The following is a 25,262-nucleotide window of genomic DNA, read 5'->3' on the forward strand; positions in this document are numbered from 1 at the left end:
CGGCCAATGAAAGTCAAGGAACCCGCCGATCATGTGGGGCCGCCGCAGGGTTCAGCAATCTACAAATGCAGAAAGGTACATCGGGCGGTCAGTCAAAGTTTGCCACCCCGCTCGCCGCCTTCTTCATATGAATTCAGCTGATATCATGTACGAGTATAGTTGGTTGATTGATTGATTAATTTGTTGAATCAATGAAGTCATGTGGTCCATCAGATGATTAAAACCGGCAGAAAATACAGTGGCGTTAAGTCACTCTCCTACGTTATCTCTTGGTACCTTCTGTAGAGTCAACCAAGCTTCTGAGGATTGCGGGATGAACTTTTAAAGCCCCAGCCACTGATGTAACATAGTGGAAATGGGGGCATGCCACGGGCAAAACATGGTGTGGCAGCTCATAGTGTCTTACAATATAACAGCGTCTTTGTTCCGCCCCATCTCCTCCCCACTCTCCATGGTTGTAATATCAGAACTCATTGCTATCCTCCATACTTTCTATATTGATCATGTCTACACCTTCGGGTAACATGTCCACCCCTGGGCAGGAAATGGCCCAGTTTACCCAGAAAAACATCCTGGGTACCCTCTTTGAAACCACTGAAAGGTTTGACGACAACTGATAGCTGGACTCAAAGCAGATTCTGAGATGTGTCTCGCAGGTATCAACATTTAGAACCTGTCGGGATGGGTACCTCGGGGCTTGTATGGTATGATCGCGCCGTGCATCTCAATCGAATGTCAGTCGTAAGCTGATGTGTTCTAGTTCTGCGAAAGATCAAATTGGCGACCAGACCGTAGCTGTGAAAAAACTATCCAAGCCCTTCAAGACAGCCAATATTGCAAAACACATGTATCGTGAAGTCAAACTTTTAAAACAGCTCCAACATGACAATGTTTGTCACCCAGCAGCTCCCTCGGCGCATTGAATACTAACCAAAATGCAGATTATTCACTTGAACGACATTTTCATCTCGCCATCTGAGGAAATGTAGGAAATCCCTGGTGCTACCCACAAAGGCAATCTCTAATGGTACCAAAGTTACCTTGTCACGGATCTTATGGCCACAGATCTCAACGCGCTTTTAAAAACGAAAAAAATCGACAATCAATTCACGCAATACTTCTTGTACCAACTGATGGTAACAAACCAATGGTCCCCTTACGTTGCACCGACCTTAACTGACTAAATTTGCAGCGTGGTCTCAAATATGTGCATTCCGCTGGCGTGGTCCACCGTGATCTCAAGCCAAGCAATATTTTAGTCAACGAGAACTGCGATCTCAAAATATGCGACTTTGGATTTGCTCGTGTTCAAGACATGCAGATGACGGGTTATGTATCGACCAGATACTACCGAGCACCCGAAATTATGCTCACCTGGCGACGATATAACGAGAAAGTCGACATCTGGAGTGCTGGCTGCATCTTCGCTGAAATGATGCTCGGAAAGCCTCTCTTCCCAGGCAAAAACCATATTGACCAGTTTTGTGTCATCACACAGCTGCTCGGAAGTCCGCCAGATAACGTGGTTGCAAATGTGACAAGTCCAAATGTCAGTCTCATCTCCGTTCACCCAAATTCGCCCCCAGGATCAACAGCCTTCACTAATACCCTATCATGCTAGACTTCGAGATTTGTCAAGTCTCTCCCTAAGCGCTCTCGCAAATCCTTGGCAAAGCTTATCCCTGCAGCCAATGGAAAGGGTAAGATTCACCCGGTCCGAGACTGGTTTAAAGTGCATTCTGACGTGCACAGCTATCGCTTTGCTGGAGATGATGCTTCAGTATGATCCGCAAAAGCGATGTTCCGCGGTGGACGCTCTCGATTCCCAGTATCTAGCTCCGTATCATGACCCTGATGATGAGCCTGAGGCAACCCAGCCATTTGACTACTCATTATTCGAAGTAGACCTTCCAACCAATGTCTGGAAAACCGTGATGTATGCGGAAGTTCTGGGTTATCATGAGCAAGTCGGCGGGCAGACCTCGCTGCTGTCCCCTTTTGATGGGATGGATCTGGGTTGATTTTCCTCTTAGTTTGTTGTCTATGCATCATTGTTTTGCGCATTTCTCTTTCGTGTGAAGGCATCTCTTGCGCACAGCAGTGAGACTGGATATATCGTATCATAGCAATCGATGAAGCGAAAAGTTCGTAATGCAACTCCAATAGGTACCTCTCTCTTAGATTAGTAGACATAACATCGAACCTGATGCATGATCTAAATGCCCGATCACAGCCGTGTGAATCAAGTGTCCCGAGGATCGTACATACGGGAGTTTTGAATATGAACGTCGTGTATCGGTATTAGAAATATCATTATTAAATTATCAAGTGTTCTTATATCTCGTATCACGGAAACACCCCATCGTACAGGCTGGCGAAAACATCATGAAACCCAGCGCCAATAACCAAGGACCAATTCATCACAGATCCACCTGTGAATATTCGTAGATTCATTCTCAGACAAGCACCATCGTTATATATTTTCGAAACAAGAAAGATGTGGGTGACCTCAGCCAGGCCAAGGTACGGCTGGCACTTTGTTGAGGCAAGCGAACCCGTTCTCTTTAAACGCTCTCCGGGGCGCTCACCTCGGAGACAGCGGGTTGCTGCTGCGTATGGTGCTTGCGGTTGCGGCGCGAATTGACGACGTCCATGAAGGCGTAGACGTTGGTGAAGGCGAAGAGTGCCCTATATAATTGTGTGTTAAAACGTTGGTCATGCAGATCTTTCAGGTGGCTGGTGCAGTGGTGAACTCACCATTCAACAGCACCAACAACGATAGTAGCCTGAAGACCGTGGCAACTGGCGTAGTTGCAGGCGCTCGGCTTGGGGATCATTGCGGCCAGAGCGATCCAGCCACTGAGCCAGAGAGCCATAGTAACGAACTCGACGGCGGGAATCACGAATTCATGCGAGAAGCGGGGCAGCCACAGCGGTGCGAGCCCCAGATAGGGAACAGCGACCACGGCCGTCCAGCAGCCATTGAAGAGCATAAAATAGATCACATTGGAGAAGGACCATTCGTCGTAGAGCGATGCAATAACTAGGGGCTGTGAGCATGTTTTTCCCATGTCAATCGCAGGTTAGGTAGGGTACGAACCATATGCGGTCAAGCCAATGGTAGCAAAGGCAAAGAAAGCCTGGACTAGGCGAATAGGATAGACCCAGGACAGCATGATGGACAAATATGGCAACCGCCAAGGTCGACACTAAGCGTAGGTGGTCGGTTTAATAGATGGAAATGGTCTTGGACTTGTTTCAGGTACGAATTGACAGGGCTGTGATGGAGAAAAGAACAAGATCCACTTCAGCCCAGCAGGGTGTCCACTGCATTATATATTGGCAGCAGAAGCTCAGGGCTAGCACGCTGAGAAAATTCTAATTCTGATCTACCCACCGACCGAGGCGTCCCCTGCCGTAGGGAGACGTCATGGGGTGATGCCTCGGAGTCGAGAAGACCCTGCAGGCCGATACTATGGCACCGAGTTATGCCCGGCCAACCACCCAATGTAGGACAGTCGAGGGTGGGCCACGGAATCCAACAAGGGTTCTCAAATCCGCAGGGGGGGGCGGCTCTTACTTGAAAAGCTTTAGGGCATCAAACTATCAAACTATCAAACTATGCAAATGCAGCCTGGGCCCGCGCTACTTCGCCGGACGGGGAACCACACCTCGGCACGCCGATCGCCCGGCCGGGTTCCTGTACCTTTCCCCCCGGATTCTCACGACCTCGATTCCAGAAAAGACCTCTTATCATGAATTGTCAATGTCAGCGGCTTGAGAGGAACAGCGGCTATTGATGACTTCCAAATTGCCCCCTGTCTGAATTTTGGGCACCCTTTTGCGCTACACGATAGTAGAAAACCTTGACGAGCCGATGACGCTGGGCTGGCGATCTCACATGAAAGCTGAAAACCGAGGCAGACGCCCCGAAGAGGATAGCAGAACGGCCGATCGCGGATCGGAGCCTCCGATTCTCATCTGTCCCGACTAGAACGCGATGCCTGGCGGTGGAATAGCTTTGCCCCTGCCCTTCTTGTGATGTGGTCGGCGCTGTTTCCGCCAACTAGGAACCTGATAGACGTCTCCGTACTTTGCGCCTCGTGGGCTCGACAACGTACTCCATGTCGAGAATCACGCAACCCCATCGCATCCTGCATAGTCTAATAAAAATTTGACGCAGTAGATTCATATGAATTTCCTATCAGGTCATTCCGTGGATGATGTAACAATGAACTCAGAGCTGTCACAAGCATGGAGAGGGGAGCACCTACGGTGTCTATACAAATCATACAACAGCTATCCTATTTTACACGTGCGATGATCGCCCCTACTTCCCTCCTGACAGCAGGGCCCGCACCGCATCCAGAACCCCAATTGACTTTTCATCCGCCGGCTCAATCGCTGCTCGAGCAGCATCCGGCTCGTTCGAGGACGGTCGCTTGCTTGCCTCCTTCGCTGCTGCCTCGATGGATGCATGTCGCTCTCGCCACTCGCGGTCCTCCTTGTCGCGGACTTCCAGCTCGCGAAGCCACGCGTCACGCTTCTCCTGTGCCTTTCGCTCTTCCACTGCCTTTTCAAACTCCCGGCGCTGCTGCCGCTCCGTCTTGAAGTACATTCCGCCCGCGACGAGCGCGACCAGTGTGAACGCCTGCGCATAGATACGGGCGCGGAACATGCGGTTCATCTCGGCGGAGTCACCCGCCCTCATGGATCGGTAGGCCCGGTAGAGGGCGTAACATGTGGCAGCACATCCTAGCGTGATGGAGAGTAGGTGATTAGCAGGCTGGCTAATCAAGGTCGGTTTGGCGGGGGGAATTCTTCAGCCGTCAAACATACCCAGTGGAATCAGAGGCTCTTCCTTCAGACGTCTAGTGAACTTCTGGAGGCCCGTCTCCTCCCTGAACTGGCTGTTAGAAAGGGAGAGGTGTTAGCATGCAGGTCTGTTTGCTTTCCTCTGCTACGACCGCTCTTCTGTCTTGCTCACGTCGCATCCCGAGGAACCATGGATATCGTATGACATACGGGTTGTCCTCAAAGGACGAGGGCAAAGGTTCGCGGCTCATGGTGACGGGAAATTGGACAGCGCTGGCCGGGACGGATGCTGTTTGCACGCAGGTCGGTCGCGTCCCGGGTACTCGGGCGCGGGGTCGAGGGTCGGAGAAGGATGGACACTTTCGATTAAAATCTTCGCTTCAGAACCAGGGCTCCCAGTGTCCCTCTGGGTTAGAATCGAGGTGGGCGTTGGTGCTGATGGGACGCGAGAGTTGCTGAATTTGGCATGACGTCGCAGGTCTGCCAAGGAGTTTTTCGCGACTGTAGTCGCATGGGCGGTCACACTGCGAGTCACCGCAAGTTTGACCCAGGTCTATTACGCCATACCAGTCTCAAGCAAGTTCAATTAGGAAACATGGTCAAACTAATCTGATCCCACGTATCTTTAAATCACCCAAAAAATATATACAATGAAGTTAGGAAATCGAAGATGCGCCTACTCAAACCAAGCACGCCATTTCAGCGTGAGTACTCCGAAGCTTGACCGCTATCGATATCGGCCTTTTCCTATCAGTCGCATTTCCAATCCCCTCCTTTTCCAGCTTGACCACATCATTTTAGACAGCTGTAATGATCCATAATAATGCTGACGAGCATAGAACCAAACCTATCTTGCAAAAACAAAACCAGGGCTCCTCTAGTCCCCATTTAAGTCCAGTCGTTACGGCCAATCCTTATCGGCCGGCGGTGATGACATAAGTCTCTTCTCCGATCGCGGTCCCTTTCCGAAAGAAAAAAAGAGTCAAAAGGCAAGAATTTGCCGTCGGTCCAATCCTCTCCCAAGCCATTGAACCCTCTCGGTCTCACCCCCTTGGGTGAATATTCTGTGCCGGAACTACCATGTCTGAAAACCCCGCCACAAACGGAGCCACAACGCCCGTCACCCCCAAGATGAGTGGCCTGGCTTTGACCGAATATACCGCCGCCCCGACTCCCCCCGGAGAACGCGCCCCGCGAGTCCCCGGGGTACCTCCAGACTGGGGCATTCCTGATGCGTATTTGCTTCCCAATGGCTACCCGGATGTGAGATACAGCTTTCCCGCTTCGAAAATGCCCTACCATTCTAATCAGCTGCCGCGGGGTATCTAGTACCTGCGAATGATCTTAACGTCACGAGTGTACGATGTTATCGAAGAGACCCCCCTCCACCATGCTATCAATCTGAGCAACCGACTCGAGAGTCGAGTCCTTCTCAAGCGGGAGGACTTGCTGCCGGTTTTCAGCTTCAAGCTTCGTGGTGCATACAATAAGATGGCTCACTTGAACGCGGAACAGCGGTGGAAGGGCGTGATTGCATGCTCGGCCGGCAACCATGCGCAGGGCGTGGCTTACTCTGCTCGCAAGCTGAAAATCCCCGCGACCATTGTCATGCCCTCTGGCACCCCTGCCATCAAGCACTTGAATGTCGCCCGCCTGGGAGGAAGTGTGGTGCTCCATGGAAATGACTTTGATGCTGCCAAGGAGGAGGCACACAGGCTGGAGAAGCAGCATGGACTAACTAATATCCCGCCATTTGATGATCCGTACGTCATTGCCGGTCAAGGTACCATCGGTATGGAGCTCTTGCGCCAGGCGAACTTGGATAAGCTGGAGGCGGTCTTCTGCGGCGTTGGCGGCGGCGGTCTGATTGCTGGTATTGGTGTGTACCTCAAGCGCATTGCACCCCAGGTCAAGGTCATTGGTGTTGAGGCTTACGAAGCCAACGCCATGGCCCAGTCGTTGGATGAGGGTCAGCGGGTCTTCCTCAAGGAGGTTGGCCTCTTTGCGGATGGTGCTGCTGTGAAGTCTGTTGGAGAAGAGCCTTATCGGGTCAGCCGGGAGGTTATTGATGATATTATCCAGGTTTCTACCGATGAGATCTGCGCTGCCATCAAGGATGCCTTTGAGGATACGCGGTCCGTCATCGAGCCCGCTGGCGCGCTCAGTCTTGCTGGTCTGAAGAAATACATCGCCAAGAACCCCAGCCCGGACACTAAGCGTGAGCTGATTGCCATCACCTCGGGTGCGAACATGGACTTCGACCGCCTTCGCTTTGTTGCCGAGCGTGCCGCTCTTGGTGAGAAAAAGGAGGCGCTGCTCAGCGTCAAGATCCCCGAGGCGCCTGGTGCATTTGCCAATCTTGTTGAGGCCATCCTACCCCACGCCGTGACTGCTTTCAGCTACCGCTATGCTCGCGAGGATTCAGCCGATGTTCTCATGGGGATTTCTCTGTCTGCCCTAACTGGTCGTGAGGACCTTGCCAAGATCATGCAAGAGCTGGAGAAGAGCGGAATGACCACCCGGGACTTGAGTGATGATGAGCTCGCCAAGCGCCACGTGCGTTTCATGGTTGGCGGCCGCTCTGAGGTGGCCGATGAGCGTCTGTTCATGTTCGAGTTCCCCGAGCGCCCGGGTGCCCTAGCTAAGTTCCTGACTACCCTCCGCCCTAACCAGAATATCTCTCTGTTCCACTACCGCAACTACGGTGGCGATGTGGGCAAGGTTCTGGCTGCGATCCAGTGCCCCGCTGCTGAGAAGGATGATCTCGAGTCTTTCCTCCGGGATCTGGGCTATCCGTTCAGCGAGCACACGGATTCGCCTACCTACCAGACCTTCCTGCGTCCGCAATGAGCTCCTGTGGCGCGTTGCCTATGCCTATACTGTGAACAGTCAGTGGATAAAGGCTCGATGATGAATGTTTCCTCCTTCGTGTTAGCGGTTTAAAAGTGCAAACCTGATTGATGTGCTTTCATTCCCCCAAGTTTGGCGTTTGGTCTCGATGTAGACTCCGGGAATTGGTTCCTACTGTATGATAGCCCCTAATATCAATCTAGTTCATATTTACAGATATTCTATTAAGCTTTCAAGCCTCACTTAAATAAAAAAAAGGCTAGGACATCTTTAATCTCAAATTTGTCGCAGTTGATCTACTCCAGGTTGTCTTGACTTTCGCGCCCCACCGCAACGCAGGCTCGGCGACTCGGCAATACAGAAGGTCCGGGCAGCAATCTTCCCTTCGCGAGAACCCGGCGAGCACAACGTTTAACGACGGCCCTGCATCACAATCGTTTGCTCCGGAAGCCGAGGTCATTGAGGCACCGTGCCTCACTCCTGTCACTCACGATTCCTTTGACATAATCGCGACCATGTTCTCGCTCCGCACCGTCCTCGGAGCGCCCAGCGCCCTACGCCAGCTCCTCCCCTCCATATCTCGCCGGTCAAGCCCTGGGGCCATGTCCCTCCGTCCCTTCTCGCATATGATTCGGAACAGCCTGACAAGGTTGCGCGCCACTTCGTCAGCGACCAGCAACGCTGTTGCCCCCACGGTTGGGGCCGCTCGGCAGATCGAGCAGGTCCGAGGGATGAAGACCCGATCCTCGGTCAAGCGACTTTGTGATGGTTGCAAGGTATGGTTTGGTGAAATATGATTCCTCCTGCTCGTTGGAGCTTGCAGAGAGAGATAATTGGTTCGAGTACTAACTCACGTTGCTCCAGCCTGTGCGTCGAAAGAACCGAGTGTACATTATCTGGTGAGTCCCGCGCCACCACGACTGCCATTCCAATTGAATCTGCAGATGAGAATATGTGCTAATTTGAATACTTCTCTGTAGCTCGAAGAACCCGAAGCACAAGCAACGACAAGGAAAATAGAGTGGAAAAGTGGAAAGTGTCACTCTGCTTTTCTTTCGACGGCATGCATGATTTTGATACCTCCGACACCGGCCTGATTCGACACCTAAACCTTGCAAATTGCAGCGACGGGGCAGACACAATCCCAGGATATCTCATATCTTAATTGTATATGGTCTGTTCGGACACGCTGGATACGTGGGTTTTCGTCTCGACTCTTCAATTGGTGGCATACACTTTGCATACTTGTTTCTGTCTCAAATACTGTGGGATATTGCGGCGCTTGGGTCTTTATACTTGTAAATTAGTCTCACGGCCAGACATACTGGTCTTCTATGTTGAAATCAACTGAATCTCCAACAGCCTTTCTACACTTCATCACCGCAATTGCCGAGTGAAAACCCTCGGGAAGGACATCCTACATTACAATAATTATGGCTAGCATATTCCATAGACGAGGCTAATAACAATTAAAGGCAATCTACGGCATTGAAAGACACTCGTAATGCGCCGTTCCTGAGAGACTGGTGATCACGTGATGCGTTCCTGTCTTCCCCGAACTTTTTTCCCGCAAAAAACAATCGCGCTTTCAACTCGACTTGATTTGGCCAATTCTGGTGTGAGTTGACCGTCGCGATGAGGACTCCTTCTCTTGCACGGTTGCCGTACCGTGCGGTGTCTTTGACCAGCACTTCTCGCTTCCAGTCCCAGAACCTTCTGCGTTTGCGATGCGCATCCACGGCCGCTTTGCGGCCCTCCGGTGTCGCTCCGGCTTATCAGTCGCTTTTGAGGCAATGGGAACAACGCCGCAATGCTGCCTCCGCTACTGCCTCTGCAGTGTAAGTAGACTAATATGGAGTTGTCTTTGTCGATTACTGACTTCTTTCTCTGGCTAATAGTCTCGAGGCCGCCGCAGCTAGCCCGGAGAGCCTGTCGCAGGCCGCAATTATCGACAACCTCGACCCCGTTGAGGCTGCCCGCCTGGACAAAGTTCGGAACATTGGTATTGCGGTATATATCCACTTGAGAAAGAATCCATAGTATACCACGGCATATCTGACGATTCTCGCTCCTAACAGGCCCATATCGACAGTGGTAAGACCACCGTTACCGAGCGAGTCCTTTTCTACACCGGTCGAATCAAGGCGATTCACGAGGTCCGTGGCCGTGATGCTGTCGGTGCCAAGATGGACTCCATGGATTTGGAGCGTGAGAAGGGTATCACTATCCAATCTGCTGCCACCTTCTGTGACTGGGTCAAGAAGGACAAGGAGGGCGTCGACCAGAAATACCACGTCAACTTGATTGACACCCCCGGTCACATTGATTTCACCATCGAAGTCGAGAGAGCGCTGCGCGTTCTCGATGGAGCCGTTATGATCTTGTGTGCTGTATCCGGCGTTCAGTCCCAGACCATTACCGTCGACCGTCAAATGCGCCGTTACAATGTTCCCCGTATCTCCTTCGTCAACAAGATGGACCGTATGGGCGCAAACCCCTTCAAGGCTATTGATCAGATCAACACCAAGCTCAAAATGCCCGCCGCTGCCGTCCAGGTCCCAATTGGTGCCGAGGACGAGTTCGAGGGTGTTGTCGATCTGATCCGCATGAAGGCTCTCTATAACAAGGGTCCTAGCGGCGAGGATATTGTTGAGACCGATGAAATCCCCGACAAGGTCAAGGAGCTTGCGCAACAGCGGAGAGCCATTCTTATCGAGACTCTCGCTGATGTGGACGATGAGATTGCCGAGATCTTCCTGGACGAGGGTGAGCCTACCGAGGACCAGCTGCGGGCCGCTATCCGTCGAGCCACCGTTAGTCTGAAGTTCACCCCTGTCTTCATGGGCTCTGCTCTGGCCAACAAGTCTGTTCAGCCCATGCTGGACGGTGTCGTCGACTTTCTGCCTAATCCTGCGGAAGTTGAGAACCTTGCCCTTGACCAGAAGCGCAATGAGGCATCCGTGAAGCTTGTTTCATATAACTCCCTTCCCTTCGTCGGCCTGGCTTTCAAGCTCGAGGAGAGCAATTTCGGACAGTTGACCTACATTCGTGTGTACCAGGGTACTCTCCGCAAGGGCTCCAATGTGTTTAACGCCCGCAACAACAAGAAGGTCAAGGTCCCCCGTATCGTGCGCATGCACTCCAACGAAATGGAGGAAGTTAGCGAGATCGGCGCTGGGGAGATCTGCGCCGTGTTCGGTGTTGAGTGTGCCTCCGGTGATACTTTCACTGACGGACAGCTTGGCTACAGCATGTCTTCCATGTTCGTTCCCGAGCCCGTCATTTCACTTTCCATTAAGCCCAAGCAGGCGAAGGACGCCGCCAACTTCTCCAAGGCCATGGCCCGTTTCCAGCGAGAGGACCCGACCTTCCGTGTGACTCACGACAGTGAGAGCGAGCAGACTATCATCTCTGGCATGGGTGAGCTGCATCTTGACATTTACGTTGAGCGTATGCGCCGTGAGTACCGCGTCCACTGTGAGACCGGCCAGCCTCAGGTCGCCTACCGTGAGACCATTGGCAAGCGTGTCGATTTCGACCACTTGCTCAAGAAGCAGACTGGTGGTGCTGGTGACTATGCCCGTGTCATGGGCTGGATGGAACCTACCGGGGCCCTCGAGGACAACAAGTTCGAGCAGCAGATCGTCGGTGGCAGTATTTCCGAGAAGTTCTTGTACGCTTGCGAGAAGGGTTTCAACCTCTCCTGCGAAAAGGGTCCTCTGATCGGCCACAAGGTGCTCGGCACCTCCATGGTCATCAACGATGGTGCGACTCACATGACTGATTCGTCCGAAATGGCTTTCAAGAACGCTACTCAGCAGGCCTTCCGCAAGGCTTTCGCGGAGAGCAACCCCTCTGTGCTGGAGCCCTTGATGAAGACTGTAGTTACTGCCCCTTCTGAGTTCCAGGGTGATGTAATTGCTCTGCTGAACAAACGTGGAGCCACTATCAACGATACTGAGACTGGCGTTGACGAGTTCACCGTCTACGCTGACTGCAGTCTGAACGGCATGTTCGGCTTCAGCTCCAACCTCCGCGCTACCACCCAGGGCAAGGGTGAATACACCATGGAGTTCAGTCACTACGAGAAGGCGCCTCCACAGGTCCAGTATGTTTTCTCTCTCAACCTCCAAATAACACCAGACCATTTCGTGCTAACCTCTTCTTCCAACGTACAGGAAGGAGCTTATTGCCAAGTATCAGAAGGCCCAGGCTGACCGGAACAAGAAATAAATCCCCGTCCCTAGACCCAGGCCCTGTCTGAATCCTCCGTCTGGCCACCTTCCTTTCATCACTTGTAAAATTTCTTCCCATACTCCTCATATTTGACATCATCGGCCCAGACGGAGACTGGGCCCCATCTCACTTTAGACGCCGCGCAAACCATCTGGGTTATAGAGAAGACAAGATCTTACCCCCGGTGCTGCTGTGGACTCAAAACAACTCATGTACTTTCTGCGTCATGGCACTATATCATCTTGCGTCGTTTTTGCTGGGCATGTACTCTAAAATTTGGGATATTACTTTCTACTCTCCTGTCTGAACAATACATGTAAACAATACACCATTGTCTTCTGCTCCTTACAGCCCTTAATTCCCCTCTCTCATTGCTTCGCGGTACATGGGACCCTGAGTTGTGCTCAGGATCGCCATTATCATAATAGATTTCTAATCACGTGCGAGTTGGAAATCATGCGTCCGTCCCCGACGTGCACAATTCAACTTCTCTAGGCAGATCACTCCTATACAGTCACGGCCCGGCCAGCTTTCTGCGCTCCGAATCGCGCCTCTCGAGGCGAACTGCCAAAGTCAACATGCAAGCTGCACACACAATCAACCCCACAGTAACCGAGTTTCCGACTAGGAACCTTGGGGCGTAAGTTGTGTTGTATGTAATAAGTGGGATCCAGGCATTAAATGCATATCTGTATGTATGCATCAGTAATATCAACTACGATCAAATGGAATGTCATGCCTACGCAATCGAATTTGTCGATCCGAGAATGAGCTTGCGTTCCAGACTGTCCTCGGCGCAGACTTCGTTGACCATCGTCTGCCTCACAAATTTCGGGAGTAAGAAGATGCGAAAATTGAAACTGAGGATTGGGTAATTGCCTTGAACTTACCATGAAAACAGGGCCAGAGCCTTGCGCGAACCTTCATCATAAGCAGTTAGCGAAAGCTATGTATTCCAATGGTATTACGTCATGAACGAACCCTGTCAAATAATAGGATGCCCATTTTAATCCGAACGGTATCCCGTTCCAGACTGCTAAGTTGACAGCCGCGAACAGACAGACTGTCAACGAAAAATAGATGATCGGGCTTCTTAGTTGAAGTGCATCGCTGGTCCAGCCATATATGAGAGTCGTCACGATGGTAACTGCATTGGTGACTGTCGGATAGGTGTTGATCTGAGGAGTAGTATAGCTATTGTATGACTTAGCCTCACGAGGTGCGACATATTGTCGATATTTTACCAACCGATTGAGGCTCTTGAGCCATAGGTTCATGTAAGAACCAATGTTTTCGCTGCAAATGAAAAATCTACCATGCGTCAATGGATATTTCACAAATTAGCGGAGGGAGTATCACGTGTAGTATGCAGTGTAGACCCAGAAATGCCAGCCCGAAAGTACTCGCTTGATGCATTTTGCTGTGACAGGCTCATCTAGCTTTACCCCACTGTTCACAATGCGCTGCAATGCTAACGCCTTTTCTTCCTGGGTGAGCCAAAATACACGAGTAGTACTTGGGAGATCGGGCAAAGCGATATAGCCTAGAATATATCAGCAGGGCCCCCGGAACATAGTCAACGATCATATTTCTACCCCACAACGCCATTGGAAAGGTGATAACACCGTCGAAAATGAATAGCCAACGCCATCCCGATAGACCTGCCCGGCCGTTCATACCAGTATAGAGGGCTGCTTGCTAATAGCTTTTAGATCGGCCATAGGCAGCTTTCAAATTAGCTGACTCACCAGATAACCACTGAACATAGACCCAATAAATGCAGAGCCAAAGAATATGCATGCTCGTTTGGCCAGTTCTAATAAAGTCAGGATTTTGTGTGTACTCGAGGCTATGCAGGAATAACAGACCCCGCTTTGTATACCACCCGCCTAATACTGTATGCACCGCAGGATAGAACGTTCCTTCGGCGAGGCCAACCTAGCAGTCATTAGCAAATTTCAATCTCAGATCGCAGCATATACTTACGAAAAATCGACAGACATAGAGTTGATGAGGGGTTTTAACGGCCGCAGTAGCAAATGTTACTAAGACCCAAAGGAGTTCCCATGATGGACACCAGAGAGACAACCGAACTAATATAATCAGAACAAAATCAGAATTAGTAAAAGAGGGCTGGCGAAAAACCTCGTGTGCAAATCATTTGCGAAGGGATCTGGCTGATAACATATCCGCTGTTTTTATTAATACCAAATAGCGTTGAGATGACAAACTAGGGGACATACATTGTCCACATTGTGGTCAATGTTTGGTATTCATTGCCGACAACCACGAGCTCCTCTTTCATACCCGAAACATAAGCATTGGCTAGATGTATCAGATGTATTAGCAGCAAATCTCTTGGAATTTACCACAGTGCTCCATACAAAGATTATTGGAGTTCAGATTTTTCGAAAAGTATGCAAGGCTCGCCCAGGTCCTGCTCCAGTCAATAAATCAACTATCGTTAAACAATTTATATGAACTCATACAAAATAAAGAAGTCAATTTTTGAAACCAATTTGCGCTCTTCTGGGGAATAATCGAATGTATCCCATACCACATTCTGGATCCGTTTGCGAAGGCTCACTTTTGTACCATGTTGTCGGGAAGACACCGATGTGGCAATGGCGACAATTTCTGGGTCCTTTGTGCGATCAGAGTTCTTGTCCATTTTGTTTTGATTGTAGACGTTTTGTCTGCTGCCCAACTACATGCTTGCTCGGTACGTTATTTAAATTGCATCGACTCGGCATTCTTCCGATCATCAATCATTCCTTCAGCAGCTGGATCATTTGGGATCAACTAATTCGACACTAGTCACATGGTGGAGAGATAACACTACGAATATTGAGCCAATGTGCTTGGCAAGAAGAGGTGTTTGATTGCGCCATAATGGCAACCTACTCGTTTGTCAAACGCAATTGCAAACTATAATTATGTGCTGGCGGCCTGAGAAATATGAAACCCATGTATCTAATCTGTGCCTATAGTTCCTGTCATTTTCTTTCATGTTTACAGAGAGATCGGAGTGTAAACGTGAACCGCCGACTCAATGATTGAGGCAGTCACTGTTGGTTGGGAACATACTTTCGCTTGTAGTGTAATACTCTTGTGACTCTTGTAAGGTAACTAGAGTCATACCTCATAGCCTGCACACTAAGTAATCTAGGCTCTTCATGAACTCCCCGCGTTAGTTCTCGAGTTACGTAGGGCAGGGCCTTTATTTGTTCACCCTTCCGCCAAACCAAGCAAAATCTACGGAATGGGTGTGCCGCATCATAAAAAACAATAAACCATAAAAGCGTTCCCAAAAATTTCACAATTTTTATCTCTTCGACATTTCAACCTCGCCTACTTGAGCCGTAATGTCAGTCCTAATAACATCATCTCTAGAAATCGCAATTCAAGGAGTCCAGGAGACCTGGTAAAAGTACTTTATCGATTTATTTCCCGTTCGCCTAGTGAGATACAGCCTAGCCGGAAGGCATTATTATTCCTTTCCTTTTCATTTGAGCAGGAATTTATAAGTTTAAGGCAGAGTGGGTGTGGGCCCTCAGGAAGACAAAGTAATCAACTTACACTGTTCAGAGGTTGATAGCAACCTGGTCTGCTTACCGTCATCCTCTACGAGAGTATGATTATACTACAGGAGTATATATAATATCTAGTATCTCTTCAATTAAATGCAGCCAGAATCATTCAAGATAATCTTCTAGTTCCGAAATGCCGAAAAGCGCAGTCAAATATCTAATCAATATGGAAGGGGTGGAAAGCGAAGCTCTGGGATTTCAACTGAAGAGTTCAACCCTAACCACATACCTACCTGACCAAAATTCATGTCATGGAAACTCTGGTTCTTATATACCTGTACCTAGCCTTGGCATCGCTTAGTTTTTTCAAGGCTACAAGCTTAGCACGCCTGCGCTTACGTCGATGGAATCATTGGCGAGCCAATTACCCATCACAGTTGCGGTAGGCCGGTCGGAAACCTCCATGGCCTGTATTTCGCCTGGGCCCTGGCTCACGCGTGAGCTGGCGTTTGATTTATAAGATGTCCTGTTGTAAGAGTTGGTTGGACCATGAATGTTCTCGACCAAACCCCTTCAGAAAAACTGGTAGTAGATGAGAGGTGTTTAACGATGGTTCGTTCTGGATGAAGTCAGCAAGAGGCAGAATCTGACTTTAGGGGCAATCTAGCTTTTTCTGATTCGGTTTCATGGCGATGACGCGCTAGAGTGAAATAAGAATGAATGGAGATTTCTCAATCTTGGTGGTGCTGTTGATTAGTTGCACTTATGCATAAAGAGACGCCTTCTTTTCGAGGAGATTTGCGTGTCTCAAATTGGATCGAATTGGATTCTTCTCGGCCTACAACAGTATTTCAAGATTTCACAGAGAAATAGGAGAGGCACTGCAGATGTGGGACCGAATTCCACTAGGTCCGCAGAATCAGGTATGTTGCCTTCCTTTTATAAATATGACCATTAACACAGTGCATGGACAAGATCTCACCATTTCTACAATTAGACATCACATAGAACAGAATACGTAATCGAGAATGATCCCGAGGATTAGGTTTACAAAGGTGCGACAGAAAGCTTCATTAAAACATGTAGAAACTCATTTATGAAAAGAAGAATGAAGGCGAGCGAGCAACGCCGAATTAAAGGGTATATGTGGGCGCTATTAACATTAGTGGGAAGCCACGCGCAAATGTAAGAAGAAATGGTGTGAAATGAGCTAAGGCGAGACCAATTTTTCGCCAAATGGTAGTATCGAGAGCTCTTGGTATTCAGGCTAAAGCCATAGAATCCACCGCGCCCCAGAGAAAGCTCCGCGGAAAACACCACGAGCGAGCTTGAAGACCATGACAATTAGCCACACCCACCACAACATGCCGACAAGAGCCCATTCTAGCAGGACAAAGCCGGTGCGTCGCACCCAACGCAGCCGCCGGCGACGCTTTCGAACACCCTTGTCAAGGGCATCACTGAGTGATTTCACTGCGAGTGTGCTGGTGGTGTTGAGCTGGACACACAAGCCCTCGGCGTCATCGGCTGTGGCTCGGACGCGAGGTGTGAGCGTTTGGTTAATGAGGGTTTCCAGGTCCTTCAGCTGCGAACGAAGAGGGGTTGAGGTGGCAGTGGAAAAGTGGTGCATCGATTGTTGGAACGAATATTGGGTCATTTCAAACCGGCGCAGGAGGTTCTGAGCAGCGGCGTCAAATTCGACGAATCTAGCGACTCGAGGGACGGTGGAACTGCTGCCCATGGAGTTTCGGAGCCAGTGAGGTGGATCTCGAGAGGTGCGGGCTCGTCGCGTGATTTCCCGAGCTTTGATGCCGGATGCCAGCAGAAGAGTACGAGTACGCTCAATTTCTGTCTTGCCTGGAACACCGGAATCATTCAGTGTATGAAGACTGCGGTCCGAAATACTCCAGGCCCGCGTCGCACCTGACAAAGGCGGTGTCTTAACAGGAGGTCCTGGTGATGCTCGGGCCTGAGCGAGTCCAGTCACAGGAGGACGATTAAGACTGAAAGGATGAGAAGGATCCTGTATTGCAGGTGTTTTCCTGCGACCACGAGCGGGGTGCAGAGCGGGGCCAAAGTCGAGTGTTTTGCTGCGCGACAAAGCCATTCGCTTCGGTCCCTCATGCTCATCAGGCCGTCGGGATCCGGATGTGTTGTCACGGGGACTGCCGAGTTCAATCGCATCGGTCGAATGAGTCCGATCATCCTGTCGTAAAGGGGATGTAAATGTTGGTAGGGAAGACATGAATGTTTTAGAAGTGCCTTTCTCGGAGTTGCGCCGCATCAGACGGCCAGGTTCGTCTGTGAGAGTAGGCAAACGTCGCAATAGACCCATTGCGCCAGACCGCTTGTCCGGTTTCTTATCATCATCTGAATCACTATATTCAGAAGCAGCGGTAGTTGCAGACGACGACTTGCGGGAGTCAGGAACGAGATCCTTCTTCAGAATCAAGTCCCCAACCTTCGAAACCTCGTTCCCAACAATTTCAGCAATCCGGCCTGGTCCCTTGAAGATGCCCCGCAGCTTAGATTCTGGTAAATTCGGTCCCTTTCGTCCCCTATATCCGTCGACGCGGCCATCTGCTATACCGTGGTCATCGACATAAGACGAGGACACAATATCCGGGAGAGGACTGGGGTCGAGCTTAGAGGGACGCTCAGTCTGCTCAGGAGGTGATATAGAGGGATGGGATTCGATGGTATCCAGGCTCTCATCTTCGTGTCCCCGAGCGTCTAGATTATCCTGTTTGCTCTTACTCCGCTCATGGCGGGTGACGATTTTGTGACGAAGCCCCTTCTTGGCTGGTGAAGGAGACCGACTAGAAGGGGGGGAAAGATTGACTGCAATACTGGGAAAGTATCCAGCATGAGCAGGAGAATTTGGTGCGGTGCTATCCGTTACCTCCAATGACATTCTTGGATTATATCTGTCATCCAAACTGCCAGCTGAGGAGAAAGAAGCCTTTCGGCCAACCTGGCTCGCCTTCGTACTCGCTGATGGAAGTCCAGACTTTTGGGGTCTGGTTTTGTCCGAGTTGACGACAGCTGCAGCGGAAGACTTGACACGAGATATCCGCGGTTCTGAAATATTGGAAGCTTCCTTGCGCAGAAGGCTCTTCGACTCGTGGCGGGAGTGGCCCCAAGCTTGACGATTCCGATCTGAAGACTTACGTCGCTCTGGGCTAAAGTCACTGGATACGCTGCCAGTTCGCATCCTGAATTTGTCCCATTGTGAGCCCTTCCGCGAACTAGAAGCGCTTCGGCTACGTAAGTTGTGGGAATGGCTCTGGTATCGGTGCTTGTGTCGCCCCTGGCCAACACTCTTAAACTCGGTTTGCAAAGCCGGCCGAGTGCTAGACAAGGAAGTGTGGTGGGAAGACAGATCCTCCTGGTGAGGATCTAGCGTCTCAATGGACAAGCGTGGTATTTGAGGTGCGTGTTCCACACTGTTATCCATCACAACCAGCGCTGCCAGGTCTGGATAGAGTTTGTTGCCATCTTTGTCAACAGCTTTAGCCTTGTTTGCCCCATCCTCAAGCCATGCAATATCGGCTAGAAGTTCTGCTGGAGAGCTCGTCCAATCGAGACGCGGGCGAGCAGTTTTGATACTATTGGTGCGGCTAATACGTCTCAAGCTCGCCGAAGGCGAAACAGTCATCTCCAGATCTTCCAACTCTCCATGAGACGCACGATGTGGGCCTTGCTGGAAAGAAGGAAGCTTGAGGATTTGCATCTCATCACGGGTCATCTCGCTGTACCTATTCTGGATGGAGTTGACCCAGTCATGAACTTTCTCGACATCATGCCACCCATCTGCTTCTGGGTCAATGGAACATTTCTCTCGATACCGGACTCTACGATTCCGAATCATTTGAAGTGGATTATAGGCCCGGTCTGTTGATAAAACGGCAGGTGGGACATCCGGAGAATCAGAATCGTCGGTGACTTGTGGTTTTCGAAGTGGAGGCAGCGAAGGAAGCAGACGCAGATACTCATGGAAGAGTTCAAAGTGGCGACGAGCTCGGTCTGCACGGGCGAGAGTCCTTTCAGAGAACTCATACACTCGTTTATCGTTCGCGGCAGAAGAGGGCAGAAAATCCACCACCGGAGATTTCCCGCCTAGTTGTGTTCCTCCCGGCATTCCATCGCCAGGGATCTGGGTATAAATACGATATGAAGCGTCGCGTTGCGTAGTATTGCCTCTTGGGGCTGGTGGGTGAAGCTCCAAGGGTGCAGCCGCAGGTTGCGAGACAGATATCGGCCTCCGCCCGTTTGGGCCTGAGGCGAGGCCAGAGGCAGTTCTCCTCCGAGACTCGTTCAGATTCAAAGCTAAGTTCACGATCTGGAGAGAATCTCTGTCCATACCAGGCGCAGCAGACGGATCTCCATCATGCGTTCCAGAAGTCGCACGGGACGAGGTTCCGGATGGTTGTACATCTGGGGGAGGATTCACGCTCTGTTGGGGAGCTGCTAGGCTTGATATGGAAGGCGCTTGAGTCGATACAGACGCAGAACTCTTGTGACGTCCCCATGGAAAGCGCGATCGTTTCTTGGGCACGACGATATCGCCTTCGGGCGCAGTGCGTTTCTCCGTTGGTGGCTCTGAAGGGCGGAAGCGAAATGAACCGATTCTTGAGCTCTTCGAGCGGGGCAGTGAGTCTAACAGAAAGCCGCTGGAGCTCTGAGTCCTGCGCTGGCTTGGTGTCCTTCGGTTACCCTCGCGGGAGCTGCTTCCTAGTGTGCTGCCCTCGAACTCCCCGCTCGCTCGGCCATCGCTCGTTGGAACAACTGGCCGCCGAAACGAGCCACCATCAGATCGCTGTGGAGGTGAACGACATGCCGGAGGCACGTCGCGGTGCTGCTCATCCGTTGGAGACATTGAATTCCACTCGCCCGGGTTATTGCGTCGTTGCGACATCGATCGGCCGGAGGAAGGGCGAGGGAGCTAGATCGCCACGCCTTGAAAGGATGCCACAAGCATCGCGTGTCAAATCTGCACAACCATGGGTGCGACCAAGGATGAAGGAATTGGGTCGAATGTCAAAGGCAAGGGTAAATCGCCGGGGTGTTTTGAGAATCTGCAGCGTCATGCGGCGTCGATCTACAACCTCGGGGTTGCGTGTCGGACAGGGTGCTTATCTAAGCCATATCTACGGTTGACATTAACTAGATAACGAGTGGGTACCAACCGTAGTCAACTATAGTTACTGAGATCCGTGAATAACAAGTCTTAAGGCAGATTCATACGAAGCTATTGGTTTAGCAAGATATTGGTCAACCTAGACCACGTAGAAAAAGTTCTAGCATATGGGTCTAACGCAAAAGGACAACTAGAGGTACAGTTCCTGCAGACATGTCGAAGATATACAGGATAGATGAATCCAAAACGCTCAGTTTACTCCACCCGCAAGCACTGGAGCCGAGCCTCAGTCTCAATAACCTAGAGAGAAACAAACGTTAGTAATGCTGATTTAAAGATCGAGTTGTATCAAATAATCGAGAAGCTTACCTCGAGAGCCTGCTTGACCTCAAGGACCCGACGAACATCACCCAGCCAATCCTTGCTGAGAATCTTAGCCCAGCCCTGGAGGCCGTTCATCTCACGGGCAGCTGCGTCAATGTTGCCCTCCTCGAGTAGGTTCTCGGTGCGAACGAGAATGCTCTCAACGTCATCACCATCGGCAAGACCATCCTTCTTGAACATGACCTTGCTTAAAACCAGGCTGGCGGCGTGGCTGGCAATACCAGCATCCTCGGGCAGAAGGCTGGCCTTACGAACCTCGCTCGCGACCCGGCGGAAGCGCTCAATAATCTGAGTGGGCGAGGGAATACCGCGCTGGTAAGCAGTCGGGTTGATGGAGGCAATAGCGGCATCGACGACGGGGTCATCAGCGGCCAGCTCTTTAACGGCAACAAGCTCGCGGACGAAGGGGCGGGACGAGTCTGAACGCTCAACAACGGAGCGGACGGCATCCACAGCGACCTGAAGCTGCTGGGTCTTCAGGTTGGTGTCGATAACGCTGCTCCAGCCGGTAGTCAGACTCTCGAGCTCGGAGATGTTCGCAGTAAGCTCGTTCAACCTGCTGAGACGACCCTCGCGCTCTCGCTCGACGAGGTCCTTGACCTCGTGGATATATTTCCGGTTCAGCTCAATGGCCTGTTCCACGAGCTCGTTCTTCAAGCGCTGCTCGGCAAGTTCTTGAGCACGAAGAAGCTCGAACTTGATCTTGTCCTGGTAAGCCAGAGCGAGCTTCTCACGCTCAGCCTCGAACTCCTCGCGGAACTGAGCAACCTCGGCAGCACGCATATCCTCGAACCGGCGGATCAGTTCTCGGGCTGAGTCGTCAAAAGTGGCGTGGGCCTTGTTGATTTCCTCCTGGGCGGCCTGCTTGGCCTCATCCCGGAGAGCCGAGATTTTCTCGCCGATCTTCAGAAGCTCCTCCTTGGCCTTTGAGACAGGCGCAGAGTACTTGCTGGAGTTCTCATCAGCGCTAATCACAGTGACAATGTCGTTGAAGGTCTTGACTAGCTCCTGCACAACGGCCTCATCGCCCTCCTTGATCTGCAGCAGCTCAATGGTGCTGGCAGCAACCGCGGGCTGGCGGGGCTCATCGAGAGAAACGGGCTTGTGTTCCTCCTTCGTAGCGGGCTTGGCCTCCTTCTTAGCCGACTTGGAGGCCTTGTCTTCCTTGGCCTTCATGACAGCGACGTTCCGGTCCTCGGGCTTAGCCGCCTCGGTCTTGGTCTGAGCATCATAGGACTTGGAGCTCATGTGAGGTCCGCTCTTGGAGACATCGCTTCCAGACTCCTCCGCCTTGGCGACCGTCCAGGACAGGCCGCTCTTGCTAGGGATAGTCACCGACTTGCCCTCCTCGCGGGGAGGAGCTGGGAGACGATTCGAGTCTCTCGAGGCATTAGGGAACCGGCGGTAGAAGTCACGCTCCTCGAAGTAGAGGACACACTCCTCGCCATATGGGATGTACTCGGTGAAGAAGTCGTGGAAGTTGTCAGACTTCAGGGCCATATAAATGCTGCCGCCATAGGCGATCCCGGAGGTAAGGATCAAGTAGAGCAGAAATCGGCGGAAACGACCGGTCTTGCGGGGTGCCGCTTCGGGAATCTTAGCTTCTGGAGGTTCATTAAGTCAGCGTACTGTCGGATTGAACATTGGCGTCTTCGAGGTGGCTGGCGGTACCTTGTTCCGTGGGCTTCGGGGTCTCTGGAGGAACGATCGATTGGGAGGAAGGGGTAGCGGGGGTCAGGCCGTCGGTGGTAGGGGGTTTGGAGTCAGCGAAGAATCGCTATGAGTTGGTTAGTGTTAGTGGGATGTTCGGCGAGTGCACAAGCAGGGTGTAGGTGCCCTTACCTGACCTGAGAACCGGCTGCTAGCACCGGCCTTGGACAGCCATTGCGACGGAATCCGTTGGCGAGCGGGAGACGACAGCAGCTGCCGGCCCGGAGCAATTGAAGAGCGCAGCATGACGAGCCGCACAATCGCCAGAAAGTGGGGAGGGATGGGAAGCCTGGATGGGTAGGAAAACAGGAAGTCGATGTTCAGTTGCGATCTGCCCCGATGATCCTGCAGGCGGTCAGGTCAGCCCGGTGCGCCCATCAATCCCGCACTCTCTCGAACTGCTGCGTACGTTTGGTCCGATTCCATGGAGTTGAATGGATTAAAACATTTTATTGTGTAAAGATTATAATATCAATGTTCCGCCTAATTGATATGTTTCTGTAGCCTTGGGCATGAGGTACGACGTGTTAGTCTCTTTGCCCAGGATATATATTTTCTCAGATCTCCATAACAATTAACTACCTAGATGATGCGGAGAAACAACGCTTACAACCTTGGAGCATGGACAAGGGCATAATCCTAGAAGGTTGGAGAATAAACAGACAGGATCAACTAGGAATAGGTCACTCAGCGATATCTATCCAACAAGATATGGAAAGGTGACATTTGCAAGGGTTTGAAATAGTCCAATAGACCTGGGTACATATGATTCTAAGCGCTAGGCAGAATAGTTCTCGTTCTTTACCTTACGAACAGACAACTCAACTACCTATAGGTGGAGAACATTTAGATACATGTTGAAGAAAATGTATTATCTGGGCATAGCATACTAAGAAGGGTTCTGGGGAAAAAAAGAGACAACAGGAAATAGTAACATGAGGAATTCAGCCCAACAGGCAAACAGAAGAGCATATGCAGACGCCGGGTGAAAAAGGGGCCAGAAGTACAAGGGAAACTGAAGCAAGAGGAGGCGAATCCTGCCCCAGAATGTCTAAAGCCAACTTCCAGATGCGTCCGTGGATGAAGTCGAAATCCTTCTGTTGGCGCCAGACTCAGCGGAGTCTTCTGAGAAGCAGAGCGAGCAATAGATCAATTAACCAGGAGACCGAGACAAGTAGATGAATAAGGGAACGAGAATTTACCTCTCGTATCGAAATATGGTGATGTGAGAGAGGTCATAATCTGACCAAGTGGCCTCGATACCGGGGTCAGACGTTAAAGGAGACGTTCGCTGCAACCGAGGACGGACAGGAGGAGGTCGCGATGGCCAGTTGCGAAGGAAGCTTATATTGCTTTCTGGCTTTAACAGTTGCATACACCAGCACCCTGGGTGCCGGGAGCCTCAGGCCGCAGGTCAACTCCGGGGCGCGGGGCCGTCCGCAGGTTCCGGGGGCCAGCCTGGTCCAGAGGCAGCTTTTTCGCGATGGCTGTGAACAATTCCCGCACGTTCGTCGCGGACTTGGCGGAGGTCTCGAAAAAGAGGAGGCCGGCCTCACGAGCATAGGCCTCTGCGTCTGCGGTCTGGATGGCACGCTTATCTGGGCTTTCGGTGACAAGATCCAGCTTGTTGCCGGCCAGGGCGATCACGATGTTCTCGTTTGCTTGACGCTGGAGTTCCTTCACCCAAGACTTGGCCTTATCCAACGATGACTATAACAGTAGGCAAAAGAGACGATGGTCAGCACAAGCAATCCAAGTAGGTCGTAGTGGCCGAACGTACGGCTTGGGTGATGTCATAGACCACGACGGCACAGTTGGCATTTCGATAGTACATCGGAGCCAGCGACTTGTATCTCTCCTGACCAGCAGTATCCCAGATTTCAAACTTGACCGTAGTGCTCTCGTCGAGGGAAATGGTCTGTGTCAGGAAGGCAGCGCCAATCGTCGACTCCCGGTAATCATCGAATTGGTCCTGATCCAACTGGTCAGTTACTTCCTCCTCCGAGGACTGCTTGCCTCCTGCCAGAGACCGAAATTGGCAAGCAGAGCGGGCCATCGTCAACTTACCTTGACAAATCTCAACACCAGCGAACTCTGGAAGATAACGATCATGTTAGCGCCTCAAGACAGCTAGGTAGCAAGCCGGATCTCGAACCTTTCCGACGGCAGATTCTCCTACATAGAGAGACGAAATGCGTTAGCGCTCAGAGTCCAAAATTCCAGTAGTTCATGGAGATCACCTACCAAGCAATACCAGCTTGAACTGGGCGAATTTCGCGCCGGGGCGGGCGCCTGCTGCAGCTCGGGAGGCCATGGCCGGTGGTCAGGGGGAAGCGACCGGTTGGAGGGGGAACGGTGACAAGAAAGGAAGAGATGTCAAAACAGTCGGCGGAGACAGTCCGGGATCGTTCAAGGGCACGACTCTCTTGTTTCGCCGTTCGTTGTGGATGGAGAAGAGAAGGTAAGGCAGCGTACGGAGTGGATGACGGAAGGCCCAGCCACATGAGCAGCGGGGCGGTGTGGCGGTACGCTGCAGGACTGGCGGGAGTGAGCGTGGTCCTGGGTGGGCGCTGAGAGGCACTGGCCGGCCCTCGAGA

At 51.4% G+C, this 25,262-nt stretch overlaps 10 protein-coding genes across 10 annotated transcripts; 4 read left to right on the plus strand and 6 right to left on the minus strand.

The window, feature by feature from the left end:
• Positions 1–503: 503 nt before the first annotated feature.
• N7482_001116 (uncharacterized protein) lies at positions 504–2,021 on the plus strand (the record flags this gene model as incomplete). Its single annotated transcript, XM_056683241.1, has 8 exons — positions 504–601; positions 657–704; positions 761–890; positions 942–985; positions 1,037–1,136; positions 1,193–1,549; positions 1,622–1,700; positions 1,753–2,021. The coding sequence occupies 8 exons, from the start codon at positions 504–506 to the stop codon at positions 2,019–2,021; spliced, it is 1,125 nt and encodes a 374-aa protein (XP_056546847.1).
• A 543-nt stretch (positions 2,022–2,564) lies between these two features.
• N7482_001117 (MARVEL domain-containing protein) lies at positions 2,565–3,176 on the minus strand (the record flags this gene model as incomplete). The annotated part of the gene is made up of 3 exons (XM_056683242.1): positions 2,565–2,688; positions 2,758–3,043; positions 3,101–3,176. The coding sequence occupies 3 exons, from the start codon at positions 3,174–3,176 to the stop codon at positions 2,565–2,567; spliced, it is 486 nt and encodes a 161-aa protein (XP_056546848.1).
• Positions 3,177–4,330: 1,154 nt separating this feature from the next.
• On the minus strand, positions 4,331–5,066 carry rcf1 (respiratory supercomplex assembly factor RCF1; the record flags this gene model as incomplete). Its single annotated transcript, XM_056683243.1, has 3 exons — positions 4,331–4,755; positions 4,840–4,910; positions 5,026–5,066. The coding sequence occupies 3 exons, from the start codon at positions 5,064–5,066 to the stop codon at positions 4,331–4,333; spliced, it is 537 nt and encodes a 178-aa protein (XP_056546849.1).
• Positions 5,067–5,895: 829 nt separating this feature from the next.
• Positions 5,896–7,665, plus strand: N7482_001119 (threonine dehydratase, biosynthetic; the record flags this gene model as incomplete). The annotated part of the gene is made up of 2 exons (XM_056683244.1): positions 5,896–6,078; positions 6,145–7,665. 2 exons carry the CDS (start codon positions 5,896–5,898, stop codon positions 7,663–7,665), a joined length of 1,704 nt encoding a protein of 567 aa, XP_056546850.1.
• Positions 7,666–8,180: 515 nt separating this feature from the next.
• Positions 8,181–8,685, plus strand: N7482_001120 (50S ribosomal protein L36; the record flags this gene model as incomplete). Its single annotated transcript, XM_056683245.1, has 3 exons — positions 8,181–8,441; positions 8,530–8,564; positions 8,646–8,685. The coding sequence occupies 3 exons, from the start codon at positions 8,181–8,183 to the stop codon at positions 8,683–8,685; spliced, it is 336 nt and encodes a 111-aa protein (XP_056546851.1).
• A 615-nt stretch (positions 8,686–9,300) lies between these two features.
• Positions 9,301–11,898, plus strand: N7482_001121 (elongation factor G; the record flags this gene model as incomplete). The annotated part of the gene is made up of 4 exons (XM_056683246.1): positions 9,301–9,503; positions 9,564–9,675; positions 9,744–11,773; positions 11,844–11,898. 4 exons carry the CDS (start codon positions 9,301–9,303, stop codon positions 11,896–11,898), a joined length of 2,400 nt encoding a protein of 799 aa, XP_056546852.1.
• A 742-nt stretch (positions 11,899–12,640) lies between these two features.
• N7482_001122 (uncharacterized protein) lies at positions 12,641–14,572 on the minus strand (the record flags this gene model as incomplete). The annotated part of the gene is made up of 13 exons (XM_056683247.1): positions 12,641–12,718; positions 12,792–12,822; positions 12,883–13,095; positions 13,150–13,197; positions 13,261–13,444; positions 13,497–13,599; positions 13,650–13,717; positions 13,770–13,839; positions 13,888–13,994; positions 14,047–14,093; positions 14,145–14,226; positions 14,286–14,338; positions 14,391–14,572. The coding sequence occupies 13 exons, from the start codon at positions 14,570–14,572 to the stop codon at positions 12,641–12,643; spliced, it is 1,266 nt and encodes a 421-aa protein (XP_056546853.1).
• A 2,126-nt stretch (positions 14,573–16,698) lies between these two features.
• On the minus strand, positions 16,699–20,349 carry N7482_001123 (uncharacterized protein; the record flags this gene model as incomplete). The annotated part of the gene is made up of 1 exon (XM_056683248.1): positions 16,699–20,349. The coding sequence occupies one exon, from the start codon at positions 20,347–20,349 to the stop codon at positions 16,699–16,701; it is 3,651 nt and encodes a 1,216-aa protein (XP_056546854.1).
• A 570-nt stretch (positions 20,350–20,919) lies between these two features.
• Positions 20,920–22,911, minus strand: N7482_001124 (MICOS complex subunit MIC60; the record flags this gene model as incomplete). Its single annotated transcript, XM_056683249.1, has 3 exons — positions 20,920–22,559; positions 22,627–22,732; positions 22,798–22,911. 3 exons carry the CDS (start codon positions 22,909–22,911, stop codon positions 20,920–20,922), a joined length of 1,860 nt encoding a protein of 619 aa, XP_056546855.1.
• A 1,116-nt stretch (positions 22,912–24,027) lies between these two features.
• On the minus strand, positions 24,028–24,979 carry N7482_001125 (Rab family GTPase; the record flags this gene model as incomplete). The annotated part of the gene is made up of 4 exons (XM_056683250.1): positions 24,028–24,375; positions 24,446–24,684; positions 24,733–24,759; positions 24,910–24,979. 4 exons carry the CDS (start codon positions 24,977–24,979, stop codon positions 24,028–24,030), a joined length of 684 nt encoding a protein of 227 aa, XP_056546856.1.
• Positions 24,980–25,262: the final 283 nt, after the last annotated feature.

This window comes from Penicillium canariense (assembly GCF_028826845.1).
Source record: "Penicillium canariense strain IBT 26290 chromosome Unknown utg000001l_segment0_segment0, whole genome shotgun sequence".
Classification (NCBI taxonomy): domain Eukaryota; kingdom Fungi; phylum Ascomycota; class Eurotiomycetes; order Eurotiales; family Aspergillaceae; genus Penicillium; species Penicillium canariense.